This window comes from Phocoena sinus, chromosome 1 (genome assembly GCF_008692025.1).
Source record: "Phocoena sinus isolate mPhoSin1 chromosome 1, mPhoSin1.pri, whole genome shotgun sequence".
NCBI classification, from domain to species: Eukaryota; Metazoa; Chordata; class Mammalia; order Artiodactyla; family Phocoenidae; genus Phocoena; species Phocoena sinus.
This window is the reverse complement of record NC_045763.1, coordinates 176,793,183-176,817,930: the sequence shown is the minus strand read 5'-3', so window position 1 is coordinate 176,817,930 and position 24,748 is coordinate 176,793,183. Positions and strand designations below refer to the sequence as shown.

Below are 24,748 nucleotides of genomic sequence, written 5' to 3'. Positions count from 1 at the left end.
TTAACCACTGCGCCACCAGGGAAGCCCAGATTTTTTTTTATATATATATATATATATATATATATATATTAAAAGCACAAAGCCAGGACTTTCAGTATACCAGCTTCAATTTAAACTTTTGAGTGGTGGTCAAGAATTGTTGTTGGGTTGAATAGTCTTCAGAAGTTTCTGGTACATTTCTGACTTTAGAAACCTGGGATAGGAATCCCTTTCCATGTGCATATGCACTATTTTTTGAGCCTCTTCAAAACACGTTTGAGTGGGTTCTTGAATATTCTTGATGATGGTTTCTCTTGTCGAACTGTCAATGTTAATCTGAAAAGTGAAATTACATGTAGAACATAAGTAGGCATAATTGAAGTTGAAAATGGAATGGAAAGGTTTAATTTTTTTCCTCCTCTCCTTTTCAGTGGAATAGGGTAATTTTGTTTGCAGTTTCATTGGTATCTTAAAAGACAACCCCCCACCCCGCCGCCGCAACAAAACATGAGGACCAAGACCAGGGAAATACCAGAAACCGTTGCTTCCTTAGGCAGATGCAAGTGGTGTGTTAGTGGAGTCTGCAAGTAAGGAGTTTATGAGATGGAGGCCTCTTTTAAAGAAAAGGGAAATCGGGGCTATTTTGAAGTTTGTCTTCCTTAAACAGTCATGAACGTTGATTTAACTGACTATGCCCTGAAATGGGAAGAAAGTGAAGAGAAGTGGAGAAATAGAGGAGAGAAGTGGTTATTCAATAAACCAAGTATTTTCCAGACGAGAGTTTTGAGGAACAAGTCGGTAATGTTGGACTCTCCTGAAAGACAGGAATCTCATGAACCACCCTCTACCCTTATCCTCTTGACCAGAACTTTCATTCCTCGTTTTCTCTCCACCAGCAGGAGTCTCAGAGTATCCGTTTCATTCATGACTCTTTATTTCCTTTCTCCAGTTGTAAGTGATTGGCAGGAATGTCGGTGTGAATGTTTGCTGGGTTTGCTGGTTTTAAACTAAGGTGAGCGGTGATGGCACACTTTGCCCACCCCCACTGGGGAAGTCACCACGTCTATTCTATCTGTTGTTTCTTGTAGCAGAGTCAATTCTTACAAGGACTTCTTTTTTTTTTTCACTTTCCTGGGAATTAAGATAACTTAATGAGGAGAGGCTTTGGAGCCAGACAGGCCTAACTTTCCTACTTAACTGCTGTGTGACACTGAAGAAGTTAAATTAACTTCTCAGATTCTCAGGTTTCTTAACTGTAAAATAAGGTTAACAATACTGACTACATAGCACTATAGGAGGTACTGGATGTAAAGTGCTGGCACATACGTGTGCTTGACAGACACTAACACTTTCCTGGGATATATTGATTTCCAGTTGCCGGCATTGTCAGGTGTGGTTACCTCTCTAGGGGACTGTGGCTGGATGTAAGTCCTATAAAGCTTCTTGGCCCTAGAAGTTCTGCTCCTCTGTGAGGCGACTTTCTTATAGGTTTCACACGCCATCCAGAATTTAATATTTTCATCACTGTGCTCCATTTTTAAGTATGCTGCGTAGACTACCGGACCATCTAAAAGTAGAGGAGAAATCAGTTTATTTTCCTGGGTCAGCATCCTAAAAATATCTGAACAATATGTAATGCAGTTTAAAACTAACATCTGAATCAGAGCTCCCAAATTATTTAACAAGTGAGTATTATATAATGATACACACACACACACACACACACACACACACACCCCCTACATCTTAGTTACATCTATGCATCTGAAGCATGTTTTGACAGTGCCAGTTAGTGGTGGGATCATTCCTTCATTCCTTTATTCCGTGTTACTCAGAGCAAAATGCCCACTAGTGTGGCTGGGTCTAGGATGGAATAGGTCACAAGGACCCAGAAACAGGACTTAAATGGCCTCAGTGGGAGAGAGCTCTGATCATGAACCTGACATGAAAAATCTAAAACCTCAATACAACCTGGAGGGTAAGAGCAAGGTTTAGAATCTAAACAGGCAGGTCAGGGTTGAAAGGAAAACGTCCAGACCATGTAGAAGTGATAAACTGATGAGGCTGTGTAGCCCGGGGTGTTTCTCGTATCCAGTTAGAGCAGGAGAACATGGATAATGAACAATTCAACTTCATATCCATGGTTTATGGTTCACACCAGAAATGAAGGACGAGGCAGGGAACGGAATTCGGATAGGGTGTTGGAAACTACCTCAAAATCCAGAACAGGACAGTGAGGATGTGCAGAACAACGATTAAGTGACACTTGATGCCAGGATCAATGGACATCCTCAGCTCTGGTCTTTTCTGAAGTGGGAAGATAGGGGCAGACGTGTGGGAGGAACTTTCCCAGTTGAGCCACTATCGTGTGGGCACCAGTGTTTGAAGAAGAGGGTTAAGTGAGTTTTCACAAATCTAACACATTAGTCAGAATCTTTGGGGGGATCAAGTATTCTCAAGATTCAAGATGAACCCTCTGAGAAAAATATTAAACTTCTTTTGGTGACTAGGAAGTCTCTTGGCATATCTGAGAAATTGAATTGCTAAATCATAAGGCAATGTAACTTTCCAATGATAGTGACAGAAATGTGTATGTAGGCGCATTGAACACGTGATGAAACATAGGATTTTGACTAACAGTATCTTAGTATTGTTAACTGTTACAAGAAATAATAGTAATCAGAGGGAATAGCAATGGTGAGTAAAATCATATTTTCCTAGATCTTCACATTAGAGATTGGATCTAATGAGTTTCCTAGCACCAGAAAGCCAGGCTCCTTGACTCCTTGGCTTCCACTGCTCTGTCAGCACTGATACAAAAATAAAGACAAGAATTAAGGTATTCTGTATTCAAGAGAAAAACTCAAACAGAGGCAGTTTCTAATAACACCTTCTAAGGAGGCATTAGGGTTGGGGAAAGCTGGTGATCTGCAAGAAATGTGCTATCCTAGGAAGACACAGAATTAGAGCTTGGTTCATTAGTATCATGGGAGCAAGTGTAGCCTTCACGACATTGGGTGGGAGATGGTTCAAAAGAAGCATTGTTTGAATTGAGAGGACAGACGAGATGGGGGTAGGGCTTGTATAAAAATGTAACAAGGAAAGGATATGGATTTGGTATTTCTACCCAACGGGGGAATATGTTTTACCTTACACTTAAAACAAGAAGTTTGTTTTCACAACAGTTAACTCTAAGATGTGCCTCACCTCATCACAGACACAGAAAGCTGGGGTCAGAGAATACAGATGTAGCAATTGGTATTCCTGTTAGAGAAACAGCTGAATGGGTAGGCAAGCCAAAGAACAAAACAAATCAAAACAGAAAGCCATTTCTGGCATAACAAGTGAAGCTGGAAGCCAGTAATTTGCCGTGTATATTGAAAGAACTAGAATCCTATTTAAGAAAATAAAAAGCAATTTTTTATACTTTGTACTTAGAGAAATTTTGACTGAGTGCTTCATTAGGAACAGAAAATAAGGATCCTAAAATAAATGAGTTATGGAATAGGAAAAAAAACAAGCTACCAGATGACATCTACAGATCCTGGAATGAGACTTAGCCACCAGGCTGCTTGCATGGGTTAAGCGGATGGGGTGGGGGGCAGGTGGGGGGATAATTTGGAAACCAGTGTTAGATTACATGTTATAGTATTCTGAATTTGTGTTTATATTTATGTCTAGCTTAACTGTATAGTAAAATGTTTAGGGATTCTTATTCTAGAAGCTGCCTGCATCTGTATCTGCCTTTTTCAACTTCCCTCCTGATTGAGTGGAGGAAGGGTCTTCTGGGGCTGGCCGAATGGTTCAACAGTTCTCAACATTCCCAAGTCCTCTGCTGAGGAACCTAACCGTGTGGTGCCACATATATTTTTTAACTCTTTTTTTTTTTTTTTTTTTTGTGCGGTACTTGGGCCTCTCACTGCTGCGGCCTCTCCCGCCGCGGAGCACAGGCTCCGGACGCGCAGGCTCAGCGGCCATGGCTCACGGGCCCAACCGCTTTGCGGCATGTGGGATCCTCCTGGACCGGGGCACGAACCCTCATCGCCTGCATTGGCAGGCGGGCTCTCAACCACTGCGCCACCAGGGAAGCCCCACATATATTTTTATATAGATACCCGATGCGGTAGACGGTGGTATTGTTCTCAGTTATTCCTGCCCTTCTTGGAGGAGGATTGTACTTTCATGTCCCACTTATTTCAGCCTTGCTTGTTGGACTTGTGTCAGCCAGTGACACCCATGCACAGTGTCATGTGCAGGTCGGGCAGAAGGCTTCAGGGGGACTATCAGGTGGTTCTGCCGTTGCTCCCCCCCCCAAAAAATAAAAAACGTGAGAAGGACGCATTCTGGAAGAGCTGCTCATTTAGTCTGAAGGCCAGAATAAAGACCTGCAACAGAGCTACAGATGACCCAGTCATTGTGTAGCATGAACAAGAAATGCACCTTTCTTGTAGATTAGTGAGATTGTAGTACCATGTATTACTGTATCATATCCTAGTGAAAGCTGACCTGGACCGCTTGAACTTGTCTGATATTATGGATAGGACTCTGGTGTGTAGAACAAGTAGCTCACATGATTGGTATGTTTTATAGAATTTTGTCTTCATTAGGCTAATTGTTATGCTATGTAAGTTAAGCAGCTGAAAATAGTTGTACAAAAGTGTTCCAGGGGGACTTCCCTAGTGGCGCAGTGGTTAAGAATCCGCCTGCCAATGCAGGGGATTTGGGTTCGAGCCCTGGTCTCGGAAGATCCCACATGCTTCAGAGCAACTAAGCCCGTGCGCCACAACTACTGAGTCTGCACTCTAGAGCCCGTGAGACACAGCTATGAGCCCACGTGCCACAACTACTGAAGCCCATGCACCTAGAGCCTGTGTTCCACAACAAGGGAAGTCACCGAAATGAGAAGCCCGTGCACTGCAAGGAAGAGTAGCCCCCGCTCGCCGCAACTAGAGAAAGCCTGCGCTCAGCAACGGAGACCCAATGCAGCCAAAATAAATAAATAAATTTATAAGAAAAAGAAAGTGTTCCAGGAATCCAAGCAGTTATTAAAGTCAGAACTGAATTGCTCACTTTAGAATTTCTATTGACTCATACAACAAGGGGATTACAAGGTGGGAAAGCCTTTTCCAAATTAGGCGATGCAGCCCAGTGCGGCCCGTTCTGAGGTCTTAAATGATGCTCCTTGCTGAGCACTAACGCTCCAGAGACTGTGATTCTGCTTGAGCAGAGTAATAGGGATAAACAGGAGAACTGCTCATTAAACTGAGAGCTGGAAGAACTAGGTTTATGTCACACATAGTGTGCGCTTTTTCCTTGAAGAATGAGAGTGGTGCCTTTGGGACTCCCTAGTGTGTTCTTTACAACTTAGTCACTGAAATTAGCATTTCTGTGACACATGCTGGTATCTTGATGTAAATAGAAAGGAAACATGACATTCCTCTTGTCTGAGTCAGAATGGTGGCCCATCTATTCTAGGATTGTTTTCTGCAAGGCGGCAAGGCTCATGGCATCATTAAATCCTAAATATGGGCTGTGTGGCAGTCTGCCACCAGAAAAGTGTCTAAAACTATGTTAAATCCATTTTATTTTTAATATGTACCACTGGAGAAAATGAATTCCATAATTCTACCAGCCTCTGTGAAGTTTTAAAATAAGTCTGTTTTATTGAAATTCTCTGGTTTGGCTTGTATGATATTAATCATTTCTGGGTTTTCTCCTAACTTCTGTTTGCTGTATTATTATGAAAGCAACTTAAATACAGAAATTTGTTAACAACTTGATATATTTCCTTTCACTCTTTCAGTCCTTTGTTCATGTTTAACTTCCTACCTAAACAGTATTCATTTAACTTTCTACCTAAACAGTATTCATTCATCTTCACAAATACAGACACACTCTCAAATTACCTTATTGGCATCATACAATGAAAGCAATTTTGTATCACTCTTACATACTTAATATGGTGTAGCAAACACTTTCTCTTATTTACTCTTTTTTTTCCCTCCTGTTTACTCTTAAAGGTCATGTAACAGTCCATTGCAGGACTACTACACTGTATTATATTTAGCTGTGCTACCATTATCGAATATTTAGATTATTTCCCCTTTATATGTTGTAACGTATTCTACATCGACTATTTTGGTTTATAAATCTTTGCGTCTCTAATTACTTCCCTAGAATTAAAAGAGTAGAATTACTAGATTGATGATGTAATATTTTTGGAGACTCTTGATACCTATTGTAAAATTGCTTTCAGAAATATTTCATTGTTTTTCATTAGTAATAGCAGTGTTGACATGTCTACACACTCCTTCCTTCCCAATCAGATTGGGTAAGACTAGTGACTTGTAGTTATTTAAATTTGTGTTTTAAAAATATTAATGCTTAAACCTTTTTTCTTTATTCCAGACCATTTCTTTTCTTTCTGTGAATTTCAAATTTTTTTGTCCATTTTTCTTTTGCATTGTTACTGTTTTCTTGAATTTCCAGGTCTCTTTGTATATTAAAGACACTATCTGTTTTACTTATGGCATTATCTTCTGTTTTACTTTTACATGTTACTTTTGTTTATGATTTTGGGGGAATATTTGTAAAATATCTAATCTGAAAAAGCCTAAGTTTATCCATCTGATCTGCTTTCAATCTTTTCTGCACTCTTATTAGAGAAAAATCTGTAAAACGAAAATCTGGCCATGGCCCTTTATTTATAGCCTTCAACCTTTCCCATTGCTCTAATGGTAGAACCCCTACCTCTCGGCAGTGGCTGCAAGGCCCATGAGGATACTGCACTGTCTACCTCTCCAGCCTCATCCTGTCATGCCTGAACACCGTCCTGGTTTGCGCCTTGCTCTTCCTGGCCAGGTAGTGTGTTACTGCCATGCTGCTGTATATGCAGTTCCTGCTGTATGTGTGGCGGGCTTTATACCCTGATCTAAGACTCAGGTTTGGTATCTCAGTTTCTGAAGAAAATCTCTCTGAAGCCCCTGTCCCCACAGCAGGTTAGATAAGTGCTTCCTGTCAGTTGACAAGCAGCACCTAGTCCACACTTATTTTCATTCTCACTGTACCTCCCTCTGTACCACAGTCTGTTCTGTTTGTTGATTTATTTCTCTTACTCTCCGCTCGCCTGCAAGCCCTTTGAGAACAAGCACGGCAGTCAGTCACCTCTGCGTGCCCCACGCCTGCGTGCTGCCTGACGGGTAACAGGTACCCAGTAAAGAAATGTTTGTTAATCCAGGCTTTTGGATCCCTCGTGCTTCTGTATTTTAAAGAGACTGTCTGTAGATTTTGAAAAGTAAAGAGGCAGGCTCTAATTACTCAGCATCCAGGAAGCACCAAAGGACAGAGGATTATACCTGGCAAGTTGTTACTTTTTGGTTTCTTGAGAGCGAGGCAGAAAATGTACTAACTGAACATTGAGGTCTACAGAAGGCCAGGTTTGTTGTTGTTTTCCCTGCAACGTGAGGACATGCGTGAGAAGTTAAAGAAGACAAAAGTGCTAGTGGGAAGGGTGAGGCATGGCAGCATGGGGAGTATGAGGGATGGCGAGGGGAACCATGGCAACAGCTGTGGGCAGCAGCGCTGAGACTAAAGGGTGGTGTAGGGAGCTGCCAGTCCCCAGTGAGCAGCACAGAATCTCATGGACGAGGAGAGCCGAGGGAACACACAGGAGGGAACGACAGCATCCCCCAGTGACTTGTAGTGTCCACTCTCTGCTGTGATGCACTACGGCGCCTTCAGCACTACGAGAATCCTACACTTTCCATCTGGCATTTCCAAGGCTGTCCACGGTGACTGTGATCACTGAGAAAGGGAGGGAAGCGTTCCGTACATTTAAGGATGATTTTGGCCAAAATTAAGATTGATGCAAATTCTGGGATTCGGAACCCTTGCCGATCCAGAAAGGCTTCACTGTGCTCTTGTGTGTGTGCCGGAGTGCACACAACAGGCCATGGAAGAATACACAATTGTACTTTCTCACTTGAAATCATCACTGCAAATTTTAAAATGGGCACTCAGCATTACCCTCTGTCATCCTACTATCCTCCCCTAATATCGTGGCTCTCCAACTCTCCAGAAACTATTTCCTATCCCCTCCTTTTACAATGCCAACTCATCCTCTCCTCAGCTGCTGATGACCCTGCTTCAAACTTAGCTGAGAACACAGGTTTAATTAGGTGGAGATTCCCTCACCTTCTCTCCACCAAATCAACTAACCTACCTCTGCTGGTACCTGCCCTTTCTGACTCTCCTCCCGAGAGGAAAGGATCCCAGTTGCTTTTTGGGTGGGCCAAACGGTTCATTTGTGGCTCCCACCTGATTTTGCTTTCCCTGTTGCCTTGCACTTCTCCTTTGCTCTTAAAGTCACCTCCACTCTATTCTGTGTCATCCGTTTCTTCCTCTCTAATGGTTGCCATCGTCTGCAAATATGCTGCTTTATTTCCCAAGTAAAACCAATAACAACTACTGACTCTTTACGCCCAATGTGGAACGCATTCACGCTTCCTTCCAGTCTCTGTGCTTTTCTCTGATGAACTTCACAGCAATATTTATGTAAATAATTCCCTGTATCATCTGCCTTGCTTCCTCTTGTCCAGTCCATCTCCACCATGCCCCCCAGGCTGCTCTTATCTTGGCACAATTGACTTCACGTTGCCACACCCGATGGTCGCTGTTCCTTCCACATCTTACCTGACTTCCCAGCAGCCTTAGACACAGTGCACCCCTCCCTTCCTGAAACGCTGTCTTCTTTGCCTCCCATGATGATATGCTGTCCTCATTCTTCACTCACTTGATGCTCCTTTAACATCTTCACAGACTCCTCCTCTTCTCTGGATATGGAAATATTGGTGTGCATCTAAGCTCCACGTCTGGGTCTGTGCTCACCTCTCTCTGAACTCTCCCTCTAAGTGAACTCATAGGGCCATGGCTTCGATTAGCATCTATATGCTAATTACTCCAGGTTTTGTCTTCCCTACTGAGTTCCAGTCTTACCTGGTTTATTGAAATAGCCTTCTAACTAGTCTCTCTGCTTCTTTTCTTCAGAAGAGAACTAGCGCGTACTTTTATTGACTTACAATATTATGTTAGTGTCAGGGATACAACATAGTGATTTGATATTTTTATAGATCATACTCCATATAAAGTTATCATAAAACATTGGCAGTATTCCCTATACTGTACATTGCATCCTTGGGTCTTCTGTGTTTTATACCCAGTAGTTTGTATCTCTTAATCTCCTCCCCTCTCTTGCCCTCCCCCACCCTCAGAGGGTATTTCTCAAAGCACATTAATGCTTGTTACTTTTCATTTAAGGTCTTTCATGTGGCCTGTAAGGCCCTGTGCTCCTGTTAGGCTGAATTTCTTTGGTTAATTGAAGACACTAGCTTCATTCATATCTCAGGGTCTTCTGAACATGGTTTTCCTCTGCTTGGGCCGCTCTGCCCCCAGACCCCAGTATGGCTGGCCGCTTCTCGTCATTCAGTTCTTAGCTCAAATTTTACACCTTCGGACAGTTTGTCTCTAATCATCCCGTTGAATTTCCCTCTTACTCCTGTCTCTCTTTGTCATGCGACCTGGTTTTAGTTTCTTCAAAGTACTTACTACGTTCTGGAATTAATTAAGCTATTAGTTGGCTTTCCTGTTTGTCTCTCTCCTCCCTCTAGAGGGTGCACATGAGCTGAGCACAGTGACCCTCGAGGCCTCTTTCAAGGTACTGTCCAGTGCCAGGAAGGTCAGCCAGACATATGGAAGGATTGAATGACTCATCCAAGGGCATTGGTTGCCGTTTTAAACTTATTTTTATTTATATTAAGCATACTTCACTCGAATATTAGTGGGAAACCTCTATCCTCATATTTTGAGATTTGGCCAAAAAATATTATTTATGTATGAGCCTTCTGCATTCTTTTCTGGCATTCTTTTCTGATATTTTAATCAAAATCATATATAAAACTTTGATTAATCAAAGTTTTGATTTTAATTATTTTTTAGTCTTGACCTCTCCAGTTTGTAGAGTCCTCAGCTTTTAGGGGATCATTGGTCTTCCCTGGTATCGCAGTGGTTAAGAATCCGCCTGCCAATGCAGGGGCCATGGGTTCGAGCCCTGGTCCGGGAAGCCTGTGCGCCACAACAACTACTGAGCCCACACGCCACAACTCCTGAAACCCGCGTGACTAAAGCCCATGATCCGCAACAAGAGAAGCCGCCGCAATGAGAAGCCAGCGCACCGCAATGAAGAGTAGCCCCCGCTGGCAGCAACAAAGACCCGATGCAGCCAAAAATAAAATTAAAAAAAAAAAAGTTATTACTACTTTTATGCCCATTTGAAAATAATTTTTTTCCTAAAATCTTGGATGTTTGGAAACTTGAAGGACTTTCTATAATCTGTAAACTTGGAACTTCTGCAGGGTACTATCTCTTTAATTCATTGTGGAGATTTTTTTAATGAGACCAGTCTTCATACCAAATCCAGAGGAATACTACACATTACATTTCTTCATTGAAAGAAGCACTCATTTGTCTTCACTGTACTTAACTTCTTTTAAAACCGTTTTCCTATCTTTAAAGTACTTACAGTCAGAACTCTTTATCATTTTACAACAATCTGAGTCATTTAAGTCCCAGTTCAAAATTTGCCTCTTGTGAGAATCTTTGCCATGTGGGTTTCTGAACTACATATTCTTAGAAATTGCTTTTTAATCTGTGTGGAGGCATCTGTGTGTCTTAGCTAGAGGATGCGTTTTACTCCTGTGCTTAGTTAATGTAAACGCAGTCTATTCTCTGGCACATTTAATGTTTGTATTCTTAGTTTTATCTTTCTGATTGCGTGTCCCATAGAATGATTTGTTTTATCACCTTTTTATTACACGATTGTTGAATTTTTACGTGAATTTCACAGTAATTCAATTTCTGGTAAGGTTAGTACCCTGTTTTTGGCGAAGAGCTGTATCCTGTCTTCCTGTCTTCATCTTTTCTTTAGACTTTACTTATTCTTGTGATGCTAGATCTCTAAATTGCTAATTCTAGCCAAGATCCCACTTGAACATTTTTTCTGAGTAATTAACTTTATTCACTTAGTTTATGAGGCTGCCAGGATTGGCACAGAAACTCTTACACAATATGGTTTGGCGTTTTGATCTTTTCTTACTAATACTTGTCTTGTATTTATTCATTGAACATTTATTGCATGCCCATTAGGTACAAAGCACAATTTCGGCCTCTGGGAGGTAAGATGAAAGGTGGATGAGAAGTGATCTGTGCGCTAAGGAAATTTACAATCTAGTGAGAAAGCAGCTGCGGGAAAAAACCCAGTACACGAAATTGCTATAATTAGAAGCAAAGTAAATAATGATACTATCAAATAGAAAAGAGAGAGAAAAATAATTCCAGGAGGTTTCCAAGAGGAGAAAGTGGAACTTGAATTTTACCTTTAAGGATGGGCAGGGTAGATAGAGGAGACAGATAGGCAAAAGCCTGAACCAGGAGAGTTGGACACGTAGAAGATGGGGCAGACATCACAAGGGCAGAAGGGCATGTCACATGTAGGGACAGAGCTGGAGGTAAGTGTTAGAAAGTGCGTTAGGTTAGGTATAGAGTCCTGAAAACCAAGTTGGAGATTTTGGACTTTTGGGTGGGCAGCAGAGAAAAAGGAATGCTGTTCAAGACAAGCGCTTTATTTCTAAGAGAAATAACTCTCAGTCATTGCGTGTCTCCTCTGTATCAGGCATTGAGCGAGGGGGCGTATATTTAACCTGCACCGGAATGCTGAAAGGATACATGATATTATGCCGTTTTGCAGATGAAGAATAAGAAACTCCAAGAGGGAGATTAATCAGGCAATGGTGCACAATATGGGTTACTGGGGCTTGGGACGAACTCTGAATTATTAACAGAGGATCAGTCAGGATAGCCAACTGAACATACACTTTAGTCTCTTCCTCCTATACCAATGTCCTAAAATTGACCAAAAGGTTACATATCTTAAAATTTGCAATCATGCCTGCAAACCGGATCACAAACTAGGAGGTACACCTGAAAAGTGAGAGGCGGGGATGGTGGCGTCAGAGAAAGAAAGCGTGGCCTTCAGTGCCCGCTGGGGAGGGCTGCTACCTGAGGTGGGCCCTCAGGTGGTGACAGAGCCTGGAGCTGTGGGTCCCAGCACTGTGGGCACCGTGGAATAAGAGCCAGGCCGGCTGGCTAAGGTGTTTCAGTAGGAGTAGCCAGGGGTCCGCACCTGTGCCATGGCCCTCGAGGCCAGGTGGCGACAGCTGTCTCCGAGCAGGAGTTGGGGGGGGGGGCCTTGAGTCGAGAAGAGCAGGCAGCACCCCAGGAACATGGCGAGCCTTGGGGGACAGGAAGCACCCTGCCCAGAATAACTGCTGGCACCCCTGCCAATTTAAACCTTGGGTATCACAGCTAACACCCCTCCCACAGTCAATAGATGTAAACAGATTAAACGTTCACGGAGGAGCTAACAGGGAATCTCAAATAAAAAAAGGTCTAGAGCAAATCATTAGCAGACATTTGAGGGGAACAAACTGCATTTTGAAAAAAGTACCAAGTTCAGCAAACAGAGGAATTTTCTTTGAGTGAGCCCTAATGTTTCTCTGTACCTGTCTTCTGGTGTTTATCATTTCCTACAGCCTCCCAGTTTCCTACCCCAGACACAGTTGACTGCTCCTTCATTTGTCTTGTGTTGAACCTCTGACTTTATCTTCCTCACCTCCACTGCTATCATCTTCCATTTATACCATCTGAATTCTGACACTTATATATAACTAACTATGGACTTATATGCAGTCCCACTTAAATCAGACACTGATAAAGTTAGAAGCAAACTTTGAGGATTTTTAGAATATCAAAACTCAAATTTATTCTTATGTCTCAAGGCACTAAGAAGAGGGAATTGTTAGTTTTTTTTTTAAATTATAACTTTAGAAAGCTAGAGGAAGGCAGTATATTTCAGTATGTGTTACTATTTAAGCATATTTTCCAAGGGATTTTACACATATACTTGTGAAGAATAAGTATTCACAATGACTAATCTTGCTTTAATTAACACTAAAGAAAATAGTACTGGTTGACACGGCAGACTATTTTCAGGTTTCTTTTTTTAACCGTGGCAGTTGCCGTTTAGAAGGCTATGAGAAGAGCAGCAAACATACATCACCAAGTTCCCTCATTTTCCTCCGAGAATAAAACTGACTAGTTATTAAAAAATGATATGTACATGATACTCACATTTCGTAGCCATCAACTTTTCAAAAGACTGGGCCCACTGTAATGCTTCCTCCAAAGTAAGGCTTTGAAAAGAAACAAAAGGTGCTCATTGCACTAAAATATTCTCAAGCTTTTTCTGAACTAAATAGAAATATGCTATCTTGAAAATAATGCCCAAATATAGTTATACTCTATTTGTGTGTAGTTTTGGATGGAAATTTATTTCCCAGTGATCTTTTACGTTTTATTTTTACTTTCTAAGTGATTAGAATTATAAAAATATAAAAGTAGAAAAAACATGAAAATCTGATAAAATAAATTTTAAAAGACAAAGAACCAGAGTTTTATAATCTCTGTGGCCCAGATTACCATTGTTAATATTTTGATGTATTTCTTTTTAGTTTTTTGGTTGTATGCATGTTTGTGTGCTTTTAACCAAGAAGTAATCATTCTCTGCCTATGTGTGCGCATACTTGATATGTGTGTGGGGTGTGTATATACATGTATATACACACACACATACATATATATATGTATATATATCCTTTTAATAAGCCTTTTATGTCTTCACAATTTATAGTGTATAATTGTAAATTTACAATTTATAATTGTAAATTTATTTATTTTTTTGATTAGGGAAATATTTATTCTTTTATCTCTAGATGAGTAATTGTAAATTTATAATCATTGGGAGTCAGTATCATTTATAGTGACCATGAAATATTCTACAAGGGGGCATTTCATAGTTTACATAATTATTCTCAATGAGTGTTTTGATCATTTCTAATTTTTTACCAATAAAACCAAATATAACCCAGCTGTCATTGAGGCTTGCCATGCCCACAGTCAAGGTAATTCCTTAAGAGATTAACAGAAGTAGAATCAATGCTTCTAAAAAGGTTATACGTTGTATGCCGCTGCCACCAGCAATGTGTTTGCTCATTTATCTATTAGACTTTTAGAGTTTATCCACAAAACCTATTGGCATGCATAACTTTGCATTTATTATGTATAATATTTTCTTGGTCAGTTATTTGCTCTATACTTTTTTACCTTGACAGTTTTAGTTTTTATCACTGTGAATAATATGTCAAGTTACATTTGACCTAAGCATATGAAAAAGGCTATTTACCATTTTGAAAATATCTGTGGAAGTTACTGGCTTCGAGACTTCATTTCTTTCATTTTGGTGGGCTTTTTGAGATGAATTGGTAAGCGACTGTTCTTCAGAATCACTTTCTTTCCCTCCTTTGAAATACTGAGTCCATTCATTGCCATTCAGTTTATGATACGTTCTTACTTTTCCTATTTTTAATAACCGCATCTAATCAAAAGCCACTATAGATACAAGCAAGCACTGCCCATTGGCTATCACCTGGTATAGTTAGCTCAGTACTCAGTGTTGAGGGGACAGCCATCTGCATTAGCAGGTACTTAACACAACGAAAGAAGATTAAGTTAAAGAGGTTAAAAAGTAACCTGGGACACAGAAAAATGTTGGGAGTCCTAGAAAGGTCAAATATCCTTTGTTTTCTGAAAGTTCAGGTGGTACTTGCTAGTTCTAGATGGACTGTTCACATCAGCACTGAGGCTTAACAGTGCACTGCCATTGAGATTGTTTTCAACAAACATTTCCCTGCAACGGTGTCAGACTCGCTGTTCCTTTCTCGTATTAGAACTTTTAAAAACAGAAACCTAAAATCACCTTTTCCAATCCATCGAAATGAAAAGTGCTTGGCAAGGTGCCCTGCAGACCTAACTGTCATATAGGAAAGAAGAAAAGCTACAGCGTGAGAGGAGATACCGTCACTGTCCTGGGTTAGCTCAAAGTTTGGTGTTGGTGATTGTTGGCAAGGGAGTACCTGTGCCTCTAAGGGTCATGAGTCTATGGAGATGCATTGTGATTGGGGTAATTATGGTTGGGGGTAAAGCTGTGAAGTAAAATTTGGTTTTGGCTTAATCCCATTTTTGCTTGTAATTTTTCCTGAGTATTTCACCAATTTCATGCTGTCCCGTGGCTACCAGTTTCCCTTAGGGAAATTCTAAACACCTTTGTCCCCTCATCCACTGGAGTTTCTAATAACAGACTCCACTTTTGTGTCCCCTCCTTTCTTCTGGACAGAGAGAGAGCAGGCACCAAACAGATACGGGAGCATATTCTGAGACATCGCAACATTGCGGAGAGAGGAATGAGGAGTGTTTGGAGTCTGACAGTCCTGGGTTCTGATTCCTGTGCTTTACTTCATAGCTTTTGGTCTAACTTAAAATCTCCAAGCTTCAGTTTTATTATCCACAACGTTACCCTGAACATTAAGTTAGGTCAAGAACATTAAGCACTTATCAAATGACTGTCATCTCTTGGTTTGTGAGGAATGTGAATTCTCTTTCCTTGGCCTTCGCCGGCCCTGACGGTGGGTGTCAGGGCAGGTAGAAGGAAGGCAAGCGTTGATGGTGATGCTCTATGGGAATCGTCAGCAGAAGAGAAGGAAGCTCTTCCCAAACCAGCCTTCTCGTCTTCCTCCTCACACAGGCCTGTGCAGTTCAGCAGCCTCAACTGGTCAATTGAAATGCTGAGCTTTGGGTCTTCCTGTCTCTCCCGCCTACCACTGGAGACTCTGCGTCCTCCAAACACACAGTAGCTGGTTTGCATTTTTGGATATTTGGATACCTCAGGGTGGGAGCCTGCGTACCAGGAGTTCCGACTGTAGCAGGGATGTGTGGCCACGACTGAGTCTCCATGCAGATGAGGTCAGGCTCTCAGGTTAACCTAACAGGGATCCTCGGCCTGGGGATTCTTCAGGGTGAGCAAATCCAGTCAAATGGTTTGTTACCCTCCTCAGGCATTCCGCTTTCCATTTTAGTATAGCCACTGGCCCCACCTGAATGGCTTCACTTTGAGTTATGGCAAAATGTAGAAGAGGCCTGGGAGCTTGGTGAGCATTTGGTTACCCCTCCAGTCTCACCTCTTCCAACCACAGAGGAAGGTCTGGCACTTTGTAGACAGAGGATTTGAACCATGTAAATAGTTTGGATGAAAGAATCTCATTTTAACATATAAAGTTTTAACAATATAAGACTTTAAAAAAAACCTAAGAATATTTGTTTGTAAAAGACTCTCTAAAAACATTAACCTTGCTGAATTCTCAAGTGTAAACCATGAATAATGAAAATGGAACCTTAGTGTAACGCATGGTTGCCCTTCTAGTGGAATTAGGTGTAAATGCAAATTTTACTTTCTGAGCAAAATATACTAAGACAGCAGTTGAATAAACATACACCTACTTATCATGTGATAAATATACATGATAACGGTAATAGAATTTACATCCTACTTACTTCGAAGGAGGCCTCTTAGAGTCATCTCTGCACATCTTACAAATCCAACAATTCCGCCTGCTCATTTTTCTAAAGAAATGCAGCATATACTTAGTATAATCTAGTGATTTAAAATGATTATATATTAGAGTCAATTTCTAAAGAACAGACAAAGTTATAAATCATAAAAAAATAAGGATGGGTTCTTGAAGCTAATGGAACACAACCACTGGTGGGGATGGGAAGGAGGGAAGAGAATAAAATGACTCATCTCATAAATATTTTATAGGAATATAGGTGCTTTGAGTTGTGATTTTAGAACTCATCTGGCCCACCCGTTCTCTAATAACAGCTTTCAAAAAATACAGCTCTCTGAAAAAGATCTTTCCATGCAGGGGCTCCCAGCAATGAATTCACCCACTCCCAAGTCTTCCCACTTTGGAGAGCTCTTATTTATAGAAAGATCTCTCAATATACTGAACAAGAATTGGCCTCTTTGTAATTAACCAAACAAAATAGTGTAAACAGCCAGATACAAAAAGAAGCCTTTTTAAGGGCGGATGCAGAGTGGAGTGTTGCCTTCCTGGCTTTCCCCACTCTGGTCAGCGTGACTTTGACTTTAAAATTCACGTAGAGGTTAGTCAGCCCAGGCTTTATCGACAATGTATGGAACAGAAGGTTTTTAACTCAGGACTTTGAGAAAAAAAAACTCAAACATTTCTTAAAAATGATGAAATCCACACTTTACAATGAGAGCCGGAAATACTTTGCTAAATATATATTCACACTTATCTGCAGTGAGATATTCAGGATAAAGAGTGAGTTTAATATCAGTCTTTATTGGTTCATGGGAAACATCTGTTGAACACTTGTTATGTACCAGGTTCTGGCTGCCGGGGGTCTACATAGGTCCCGTCTTTCCTCTTCCCATCCTCACTAACAAGCAGTGAAAATTCACGTGGTGGGGACTTTGCAACAGGAAGTACAGGGGCCCGTGAGTACACATGCGAGGAGAACCTAACCGGACCCGGGGGTGGTTAGAGGAGGCATCCCGGTAAAGCAGTAGCTGAGCTAGAACTACAGGGTGTGCAGGAATGTGCTAAGTGAAGGAGAGAGGCAGCTTGGGCCCAGGTCAGGAGGCAATGGGTCGAGTCCTCGTTGAGGAAATGAGAGGAATGTGGTCACTACCTGAGTCCAGAGTGTGGCAGGGAGAGAGCTCGGAGAGAAAGGCTCCAAAGCGTTCATTGCGGCAAGAAAGTGGTGGGAGATGAAGTCTTAAGGGTAGAGACAGAAGCCAAGCACGATAGGCCTTACACACCATCAGTTTCATAGTAAGAAGCTGAAAAATCATTGAAGGTTTTAAGATATGGGATAGACGTGTTAACATTTGAAACTGGTTCTGTAGTAGAATGGATTGTAGGGTGGCCAGGGTGGAATGAGGGAGACCAGTTAGGAGGTGACTGCAGGAGTCCAGGTGAGGGATGTTACAAGCTTCGGTGAGGAAGGTGGCAGTAGCAGTGGTGGGAAGGGGATAGATTTCAGGTGTTTTAGCGGAGGAACTATCCGAACTTGTTGGTGTATTGACTCTACCCAGTGGGAGAAGGAAAGGAAACAAGTTCAGGTGGAAGAGATTCAACCTCAAGGTAAAGATGGGCAGTTTTCATAAAACATATAAGAGAAGCCAAAAGAAAAGATGAGATGGTCCAGGAGACAGTACAAAACAAGAAGAGCGGGTGGCTCAAGACAGATGAATGAACACACGTGATTAAGAGAGAGACTGAGACAGAGGGCCCTGCAGGAGGAAAATCAGAATAATATGCTATGACAGAAACCAAGGGAGGAGTTATCAGAAGGAAAAAAAATGGCTAATTGAGTGTTAGGACCTGGGTAGAGATTAAGAGAGCAAAGGACTGAAAACATCCCTCAGATTTGTGAACAAGAAGGTCATCTATAACCCCGGTGAGAGTGGTTTTAGTGGAGTGGGGAGGGCAGAAATAAGCAGCAAAAAATAAGAGGAAATGGAGACCTGGCCTGCACATCTCTGGGGACATGGTTCATAAAGTCTACACTGCGAGTGATTCAGCCTGAACTTGGCCGTGGTAGCCATGGACAGAGGGTGAAGACATAGGAGAAGGAGGGAAAATCAGTAGAATTTCAGGTTTCTGAAGACGAAGGAGGAGGTGGGATTCAGAAGGGGGGTGTCGGTCTTTGGAGATGTCCCAGTGGAAGCATAGGAGGAAGTTACTGTCCCCTTGTAATCGGAAGGGGCAGGGAAGGCACAGGTGCAGGTCTAAGTATATTTGCAGGTTTGGGGATAAGAATTTATGGGTGCTGTGGTCTACTGGACTTCATTTTCTGTGTGGGTCTTTGCTGTGAGGAGAACCAAGGGACAGGAAGCTAAATATATCTACAGGATGGAACAAAATTAGGACTCTTGAGTGCATATATAGATTCACTGCAGTTTAAGCAAAAGGGAGAGTTTATTATAGGGAATATGTTTGTGCAGGTAGATTCTGGACGGCCTTCAATGCTGGGCTCTACCCTGTTGGTAGGGATAATTCATTGAGGTCTTTCAATAATACTGTGATGAAAATAAGTCTTTTTCTAGAAGGACAAATCTGACTGAAGTTGATTAACACTGAAATAATCGAGGCTGAGAAAACTGTTGCAGCGATTGGCTGTCCTTAACTGATCCTGTGTGTAATTGCACCCTCAAGTTTCAAGATTCCTCATCTCTGTAATCACCTCTAAGATGCGGATTATACCTGATGGCTCTCTGCTTATCTTCTAAGTAGGAGGATGGGAGACAACTTCTTTCTTTCATGTGTCATTTCTGTCAGTGTCGCTGGTCATCTCTGTCTTCTCCTGGGCCTGGACTTGTCCCCTAAGCTGTATTTTAACAATCTTTTTTTTTTTTTTTTTTTTTTGCGGTACGCGGGCCTCTCACCGTTGTGGCCTCTCCCATTGCGGAGCACAGGCTCCGGACGCGCAGGCTCAGCGGCCATGGCTCACGGGCCCAGCTGCTCCGCGGCATGTGGGATCCTCCCGGACCGGGCCACGAACCCGCATCCCCTGCATCAGCAGGCGGACTCTCAACCACTGCGCCACCAGGGAAGCCCTAACAATCGTTTTTATATCTCATCGTCTCCTCACTTGATCTACTGGATCTATTTGCACACATTGGTGATCTGTGTATCTAAAGTTCAGGTCTGTTTATAAGTCATCATATTTTCTTTTCTAAATTGAATGCACCTGTTTGACAAAAGCAGCGCAGTCTTAGTGTGCGCCGCCCATGGAGGTCAGCAGCACAGCAAAGGTAAAGTAATTTCTGGATGCACTAGAGTCTTGGGGAGTCCCGCAGTTCCTGAGAGGTGACAGCGTGTATTAAAATAATCCTGGGCTCTGAAGCAGAACAGACATATGCTTGAGTTCAGGCTCTTACTAGCTGTGTGAACTTGGGCATATTAATTAAACTCTCAGTTTCCTAATTTCCTTTTCTCTAAAATGGAACTGTAAATATTAGAAAAATGCATGTGTGCGAAAACTTTCTGTTCCAGTTAATCTGATCAGTCCTTCAGCTTCTTACACTCTGTCCCTCAGGAAATATTTCCTAAGCTCTAATGTACGTACAGGAAGCACACGTTCTGTCAGACTGCATTCCTTCCTCTTTTTAAGGTTCAGCTCAGACCTCTATAAGTTTTTCCAATTAATCTTATTCATTCTTCAGTGTGTCAGCACACCCTGCAAATCCTCCTTCCTTCGTTTGCTCTTGTGTTCCTATTTTTCTGTTGTTCACGTATTATGTTAGTAGCTGAGGTTCCAGCTTTATAATTAGCTAGGTCTGCTGCAGAGCTTCAGACACATGTGGCATGTGTACCCTATTGAAGGGATGGGGCCGCCAGGAAGGATTTGTTTGGCCAGAAGAGCCCTGGCAAGCTTGAGGGGTAGAGGGGAAGGGGCGAGAGGACAGCCCAGCCAGAGCTTCCGCTTATGTACAATTATGCAGGCTGTCCCCCAACCCGGATGCCTGGTCTGGAGGAGAGAAGGGTTGAGATCCACCCACACTTCCCTTTCCAGGCTGTGGCCCCCAAGTGGGGTTTCATCCATGTGGTGGAAAGGCTACCTTTTTAAATTCCAGCAAAGGCTCCATATAGACGAGTCGCAGCCCTGTGCTCAGCTACATGACTGATGCAGAGGGAGGTTCTCTGGCCCAGGTGGCTCATTAGTTGGAAAAGGAGTGGAATATAAATATATATAATATACAAAAATATATACAAATATATAAAAATAATGTTATTTATATTTCTGACTTTACTCTTACTAGAGTATAAATTTCCTGGTGTTATGTGCAAATGCTATTTGATAATCACGTATAAGTAGTTGTTTATATGTTGTTGTATTCTAAGTCAAACATTCACAGATTTATTAAATTATGGAATGCCAACAGAATATAATGACATAAAAGCATCAACAATTAAATTAATACTTAGTGACAGAATTGGGTACAAGATGATTTTTCTACATAGAAAAATCAGGTCACAAAATAGTCTTGTTTTGTGAAGTTTTCTGGTTTTCTAGTCCATTGAGAAATGCAGCTTGTTGGTTGCTGTCCCAGTGACTGGAAGCCTGCTGCTCATGTTCTAAGATTCCTGGGACCTCACGTCCCTTGCACACCTGCATACCCTCTTTCAGTTACTGCTGGATTCACTATCACTGTGTACCTCCACCTTGCTGGAATATCACAGAACACTCCCCATGTCCTCATAATGCCTCCAGCGTTGAAACCAAGAGATAAATGCACAATTATTTAACCCAGTTTCTGGTAATAGAACAGATTGAACTCCTGAGTTTATTACTTCTTCCAACTGACACTGCTAAAATTATAGTAAAGGAATGTATAAGGCTTAAACATGAAGGAAAAGGCAGATTAAACATGGAGACAGAAAACACAGTATTTCGAACGAATTCTGGAAGATGGAAAGCAGACAAAGTAATAGAAATTAAAATTCTCATACCTCTAAAAGGAGAAGAGAAAAGGCAGCCTTTGGAATTTCACCTGACAAAATGAAGAAAATATAATTCACAGTGTGAGGACAAAGAACTTCCAAAATAGGTAGTGGTTTAAAAGGAAATGTCTGCAGTCCTGCGTTCAGCAATATTTATCATTAAGTAGTGCATCCACATCTACAGTTACCAAAATATAGTGACAGAGTGAAACACTTTCATATTTACAATTGCAAACTTTTTTTTTTTTTTAATTAAAAAATTTTTTTTTTTGCAGTACACGGGCCTCTCACTGCTGTGGCCTCTCCCGTTGCGGAGCACAGGCTCCGGACGCGCAGGCTCAGCAGCCATGGCTCACGGGCCTAGCCGCTCCGCGGCATGTGGGACTTTCCTGGACTGGGGCACGAACCCGTGTCCCCTGCATCGGCAGGCAGACTCTCAACCACTGCGCCACCAGGGAAGCCCTACAATTGCAAACTTTTAAGAAATATTTTTGGTGATCCCAAAAGGAGTAAATTCTAAAAAAAATTTAAAGTATAGTTCTTCACAACTAGAATTTGATTAAAATTCCTGTTGATAAACTCATATTTATTTTGCTTATAGTTAAATCCAATTAAGAACATTTGCAGTGAAATTATACCTTTCAAATTAGAGCACACATGGTCATTTACTGGTAAAAATATAAATGAGCCTCACATATTCCACAGAACTACAATTCTGTTTGGCAAGAAAAGAGTTTCCTGTGAAAGAATGACTTAAACTGATGAGATATAGAATTGATTTAAATTGGAGAAACTCACCAAGCTTCATACCAACAATAATCATTTTTTCCTCATATTGGTGGTATGATATGTAGAAAAATTCCATTGACCTAAAAATAAAATAATAACAGAAACAAACAAAAAAATCATTGTGTGCTTCCTGGAGAATGCGTATTTGGCAAAGATTTCTATAAATTCCCTGCCTTACATTTTAAGCAAATATTTTTTTCCACTTTGTAAGTGCTGGATTATGGTTATCTACATTTTTGATTTATTAACTCCTTATTTACAATTTTATTAGTTTCATGCATTGATATCATAAAAATTCCTTTATTTTCCATTGCTTTTTCTTTAAATATTTTATCTTATTTACTATTATGTATTAATTTACCTAGCTTTTAAAATTTTTCAATATCCTCATGGTAAAACTAGTGTGCATTGTTACTATCTAAGCATAGAATATTTGGAGCAAGTTTAGGCGTCCGTATGATTTTACCTCCATTTTTTTTTCCTGATTATTTTAAAGAAAGAATGTATTTGATCTATGAAAGCCAATTCTTAGAGTGGTTATAAATGCATTAGTTATTAATTGAGTTAGATATATAATATGCCAGGAATAGATTCAAGTTTCCTCTAACGTTTAAATGAAATCTTTCTCAAAGTGATATGAAAATAAATAAATGTTCTTAAATTGAGCCTTTTGACATATTTAAATGTTCTTATTATCCTGGTAGGCAGTTGACATTCTGTTCATATGTAATGTTGTCATTTGAATTTGTTTATTTTATAATGTCACATAAGATTTAGAAAAACCTAGAAAAATTTTTTATTTTAGTGAGATTTTGTCTGTCATAGTACACAAAATTCTTGCCTTTTAAAAAACAAGTAATTTGGGCTTCCCTGGTGGCACAGTGGTTGGGAGTCTGCCTGCCAATGCAGGGGACACGTGTTCGAGCCCTGGTCCGGGAAGATCCCACATGCCGCGGAGCAACTAAGCCCGTGCACCACGACTACTGAGCCTGTGCTCTAGAGCCCGCGAGCCACAACTGCTGAGGCCCGTGTGCCTGGAGCCTGTGCTCTGCAACAAGAGAAGCCCCTGCAACGAAAAGTAGCCCCCTCTCACCGCAACTAGAGAAAGCCCGCGCGCAGCAATGAAGAATGCAGCCAAAAATAAACAAACAAAATGAATAAATTAAAAAATAAATAACTTAAAAAAATAAAAGTGGAAAACAAGTAATTTGTGCAATAGTTGTGCTTAGGCATAACATTAAAGAATGAAGAAATTTCATAAAATCAAGTTAATACTTCATAGAAACCGTCTAACAACCTACACTTGAAATCAGTACAGCTAATTAAATGATGGAGCTAATCATTGGTAGTGCGTAATTTTTGAAACAAACAATTCTGAAGTTCCTGATGTTATAATGTATCTTTATCTAAACATATATACACACGTACACACAAGAAACACATAAAATGAAAGACCATACTCTAAACTTTACTGCTCAATTTAGAAGCTTCGTTTATACATGAGTGACTTTTAAGTTTTAAGTATTCAGAGCCTAGGCCACACAAAGTGTGTTTACTAGTTTGTTTCTTTGTTTTCCTTAGAAGAAACCTGCTAACACTTCTGCTTTTGAAATAAACATCCACTAGTCATTTATATCAAGCGAACATTATTGTATTCATCAACTATTTTATAGAATCTCATACTTACAAATATATGCCGTAGAGTAGTCCACCATGCTAAATTCTATTTCCTCCCTGTATGATCCTTTTGAAATCAGGTTCTGAAATTCCCTAAGACCTCCAGCATCTTATTTTTGCTGGGATAAAAGAACTTGACTGTCTCAATAATTACCTTCGATGGCACTCTGGCCTCTGTACCGGATGTTCTGTTTTTACACACGTATCTATGCAAAGAGAGGTTTTGTTGAATATGGAAATCAGTGCTGTGGGATGCAATGCGTTGCTGATAAAGAGGTCTTATCTAACATTATTAGCCCATCTGAAGTGATCAGATGATTGGAAGCGGTAGCTCCATGAAATCTTCAATGTAGTAGTCAGCATTTTTTTCCCCAAATAATTCATTTTTGTAGTTTTAGAAAATGTATAGCTTAAAGTAAAATCCCCCTTTTAAAAAAAAGACAGGGAACCGAATACCAATAAGTCGGCTACCACAGCAAACACTTGTTATCAAATTATTGAGAACCATTAAAATCAATCTGGAATAGTCAAATTACTAAGGACTTGTAACAATCGAAAGATCTAAAGAGGCCTGTTTTCTAGCTAAACCTTTCTAGTTCTTTCAACTGGTCCTCATAGGGCAGTTTTTAGACTTTCCTTCATTCTCCAGTTTGCTAAAACACCTGTTAAAATCTTAACTGAGCACGGTGCTGCAGATGTGGACTGGTGAATGCAGAGGATGGTGAGATTGCCAGTGCCCTTGTCCTGTGCCTCCCGTAATT

General features: G+C 40.9%; 2 protein-coding genes across 5 annotated transcripts in view; one reads left to right on the top strand and one right to left on the bottom strand.

The window, feature by feature from the left end:
- The window catches only part of LOC116750941, a 300,839-nt gene that overhangs the window by 135,051 nt on the left and 141,040 nt on the right, over positions 1-24,748 (top strand). The window lies entirely within an intron of this gene.
- On the bottom strand, positions 71-24,166 carry RGS13 (regulator of G protein signaling 13). The gene is made up of 6 exons (XM_032626476.1): positions 23,998-24,166; positions 22,320-22,390; positions 16,537-16,605; positions 13,222-13,283; positions 1,380-1,546; positions 71-315 (listed from the first exon to the last, which is right to left on the bottom strand). The coding sequence occupies exons 3-6, from the start codon at positions 16,599-16,601 to the stop codon at positions 130-132; spliced, it is 480 nt and encodes a 159-aa protein (XP_032482367.1). The 5' UTR covers positions 16,602-16,605; positions 22,320-22,390; positions 23,998-24,166; the 3' UTR covers positions 71-129.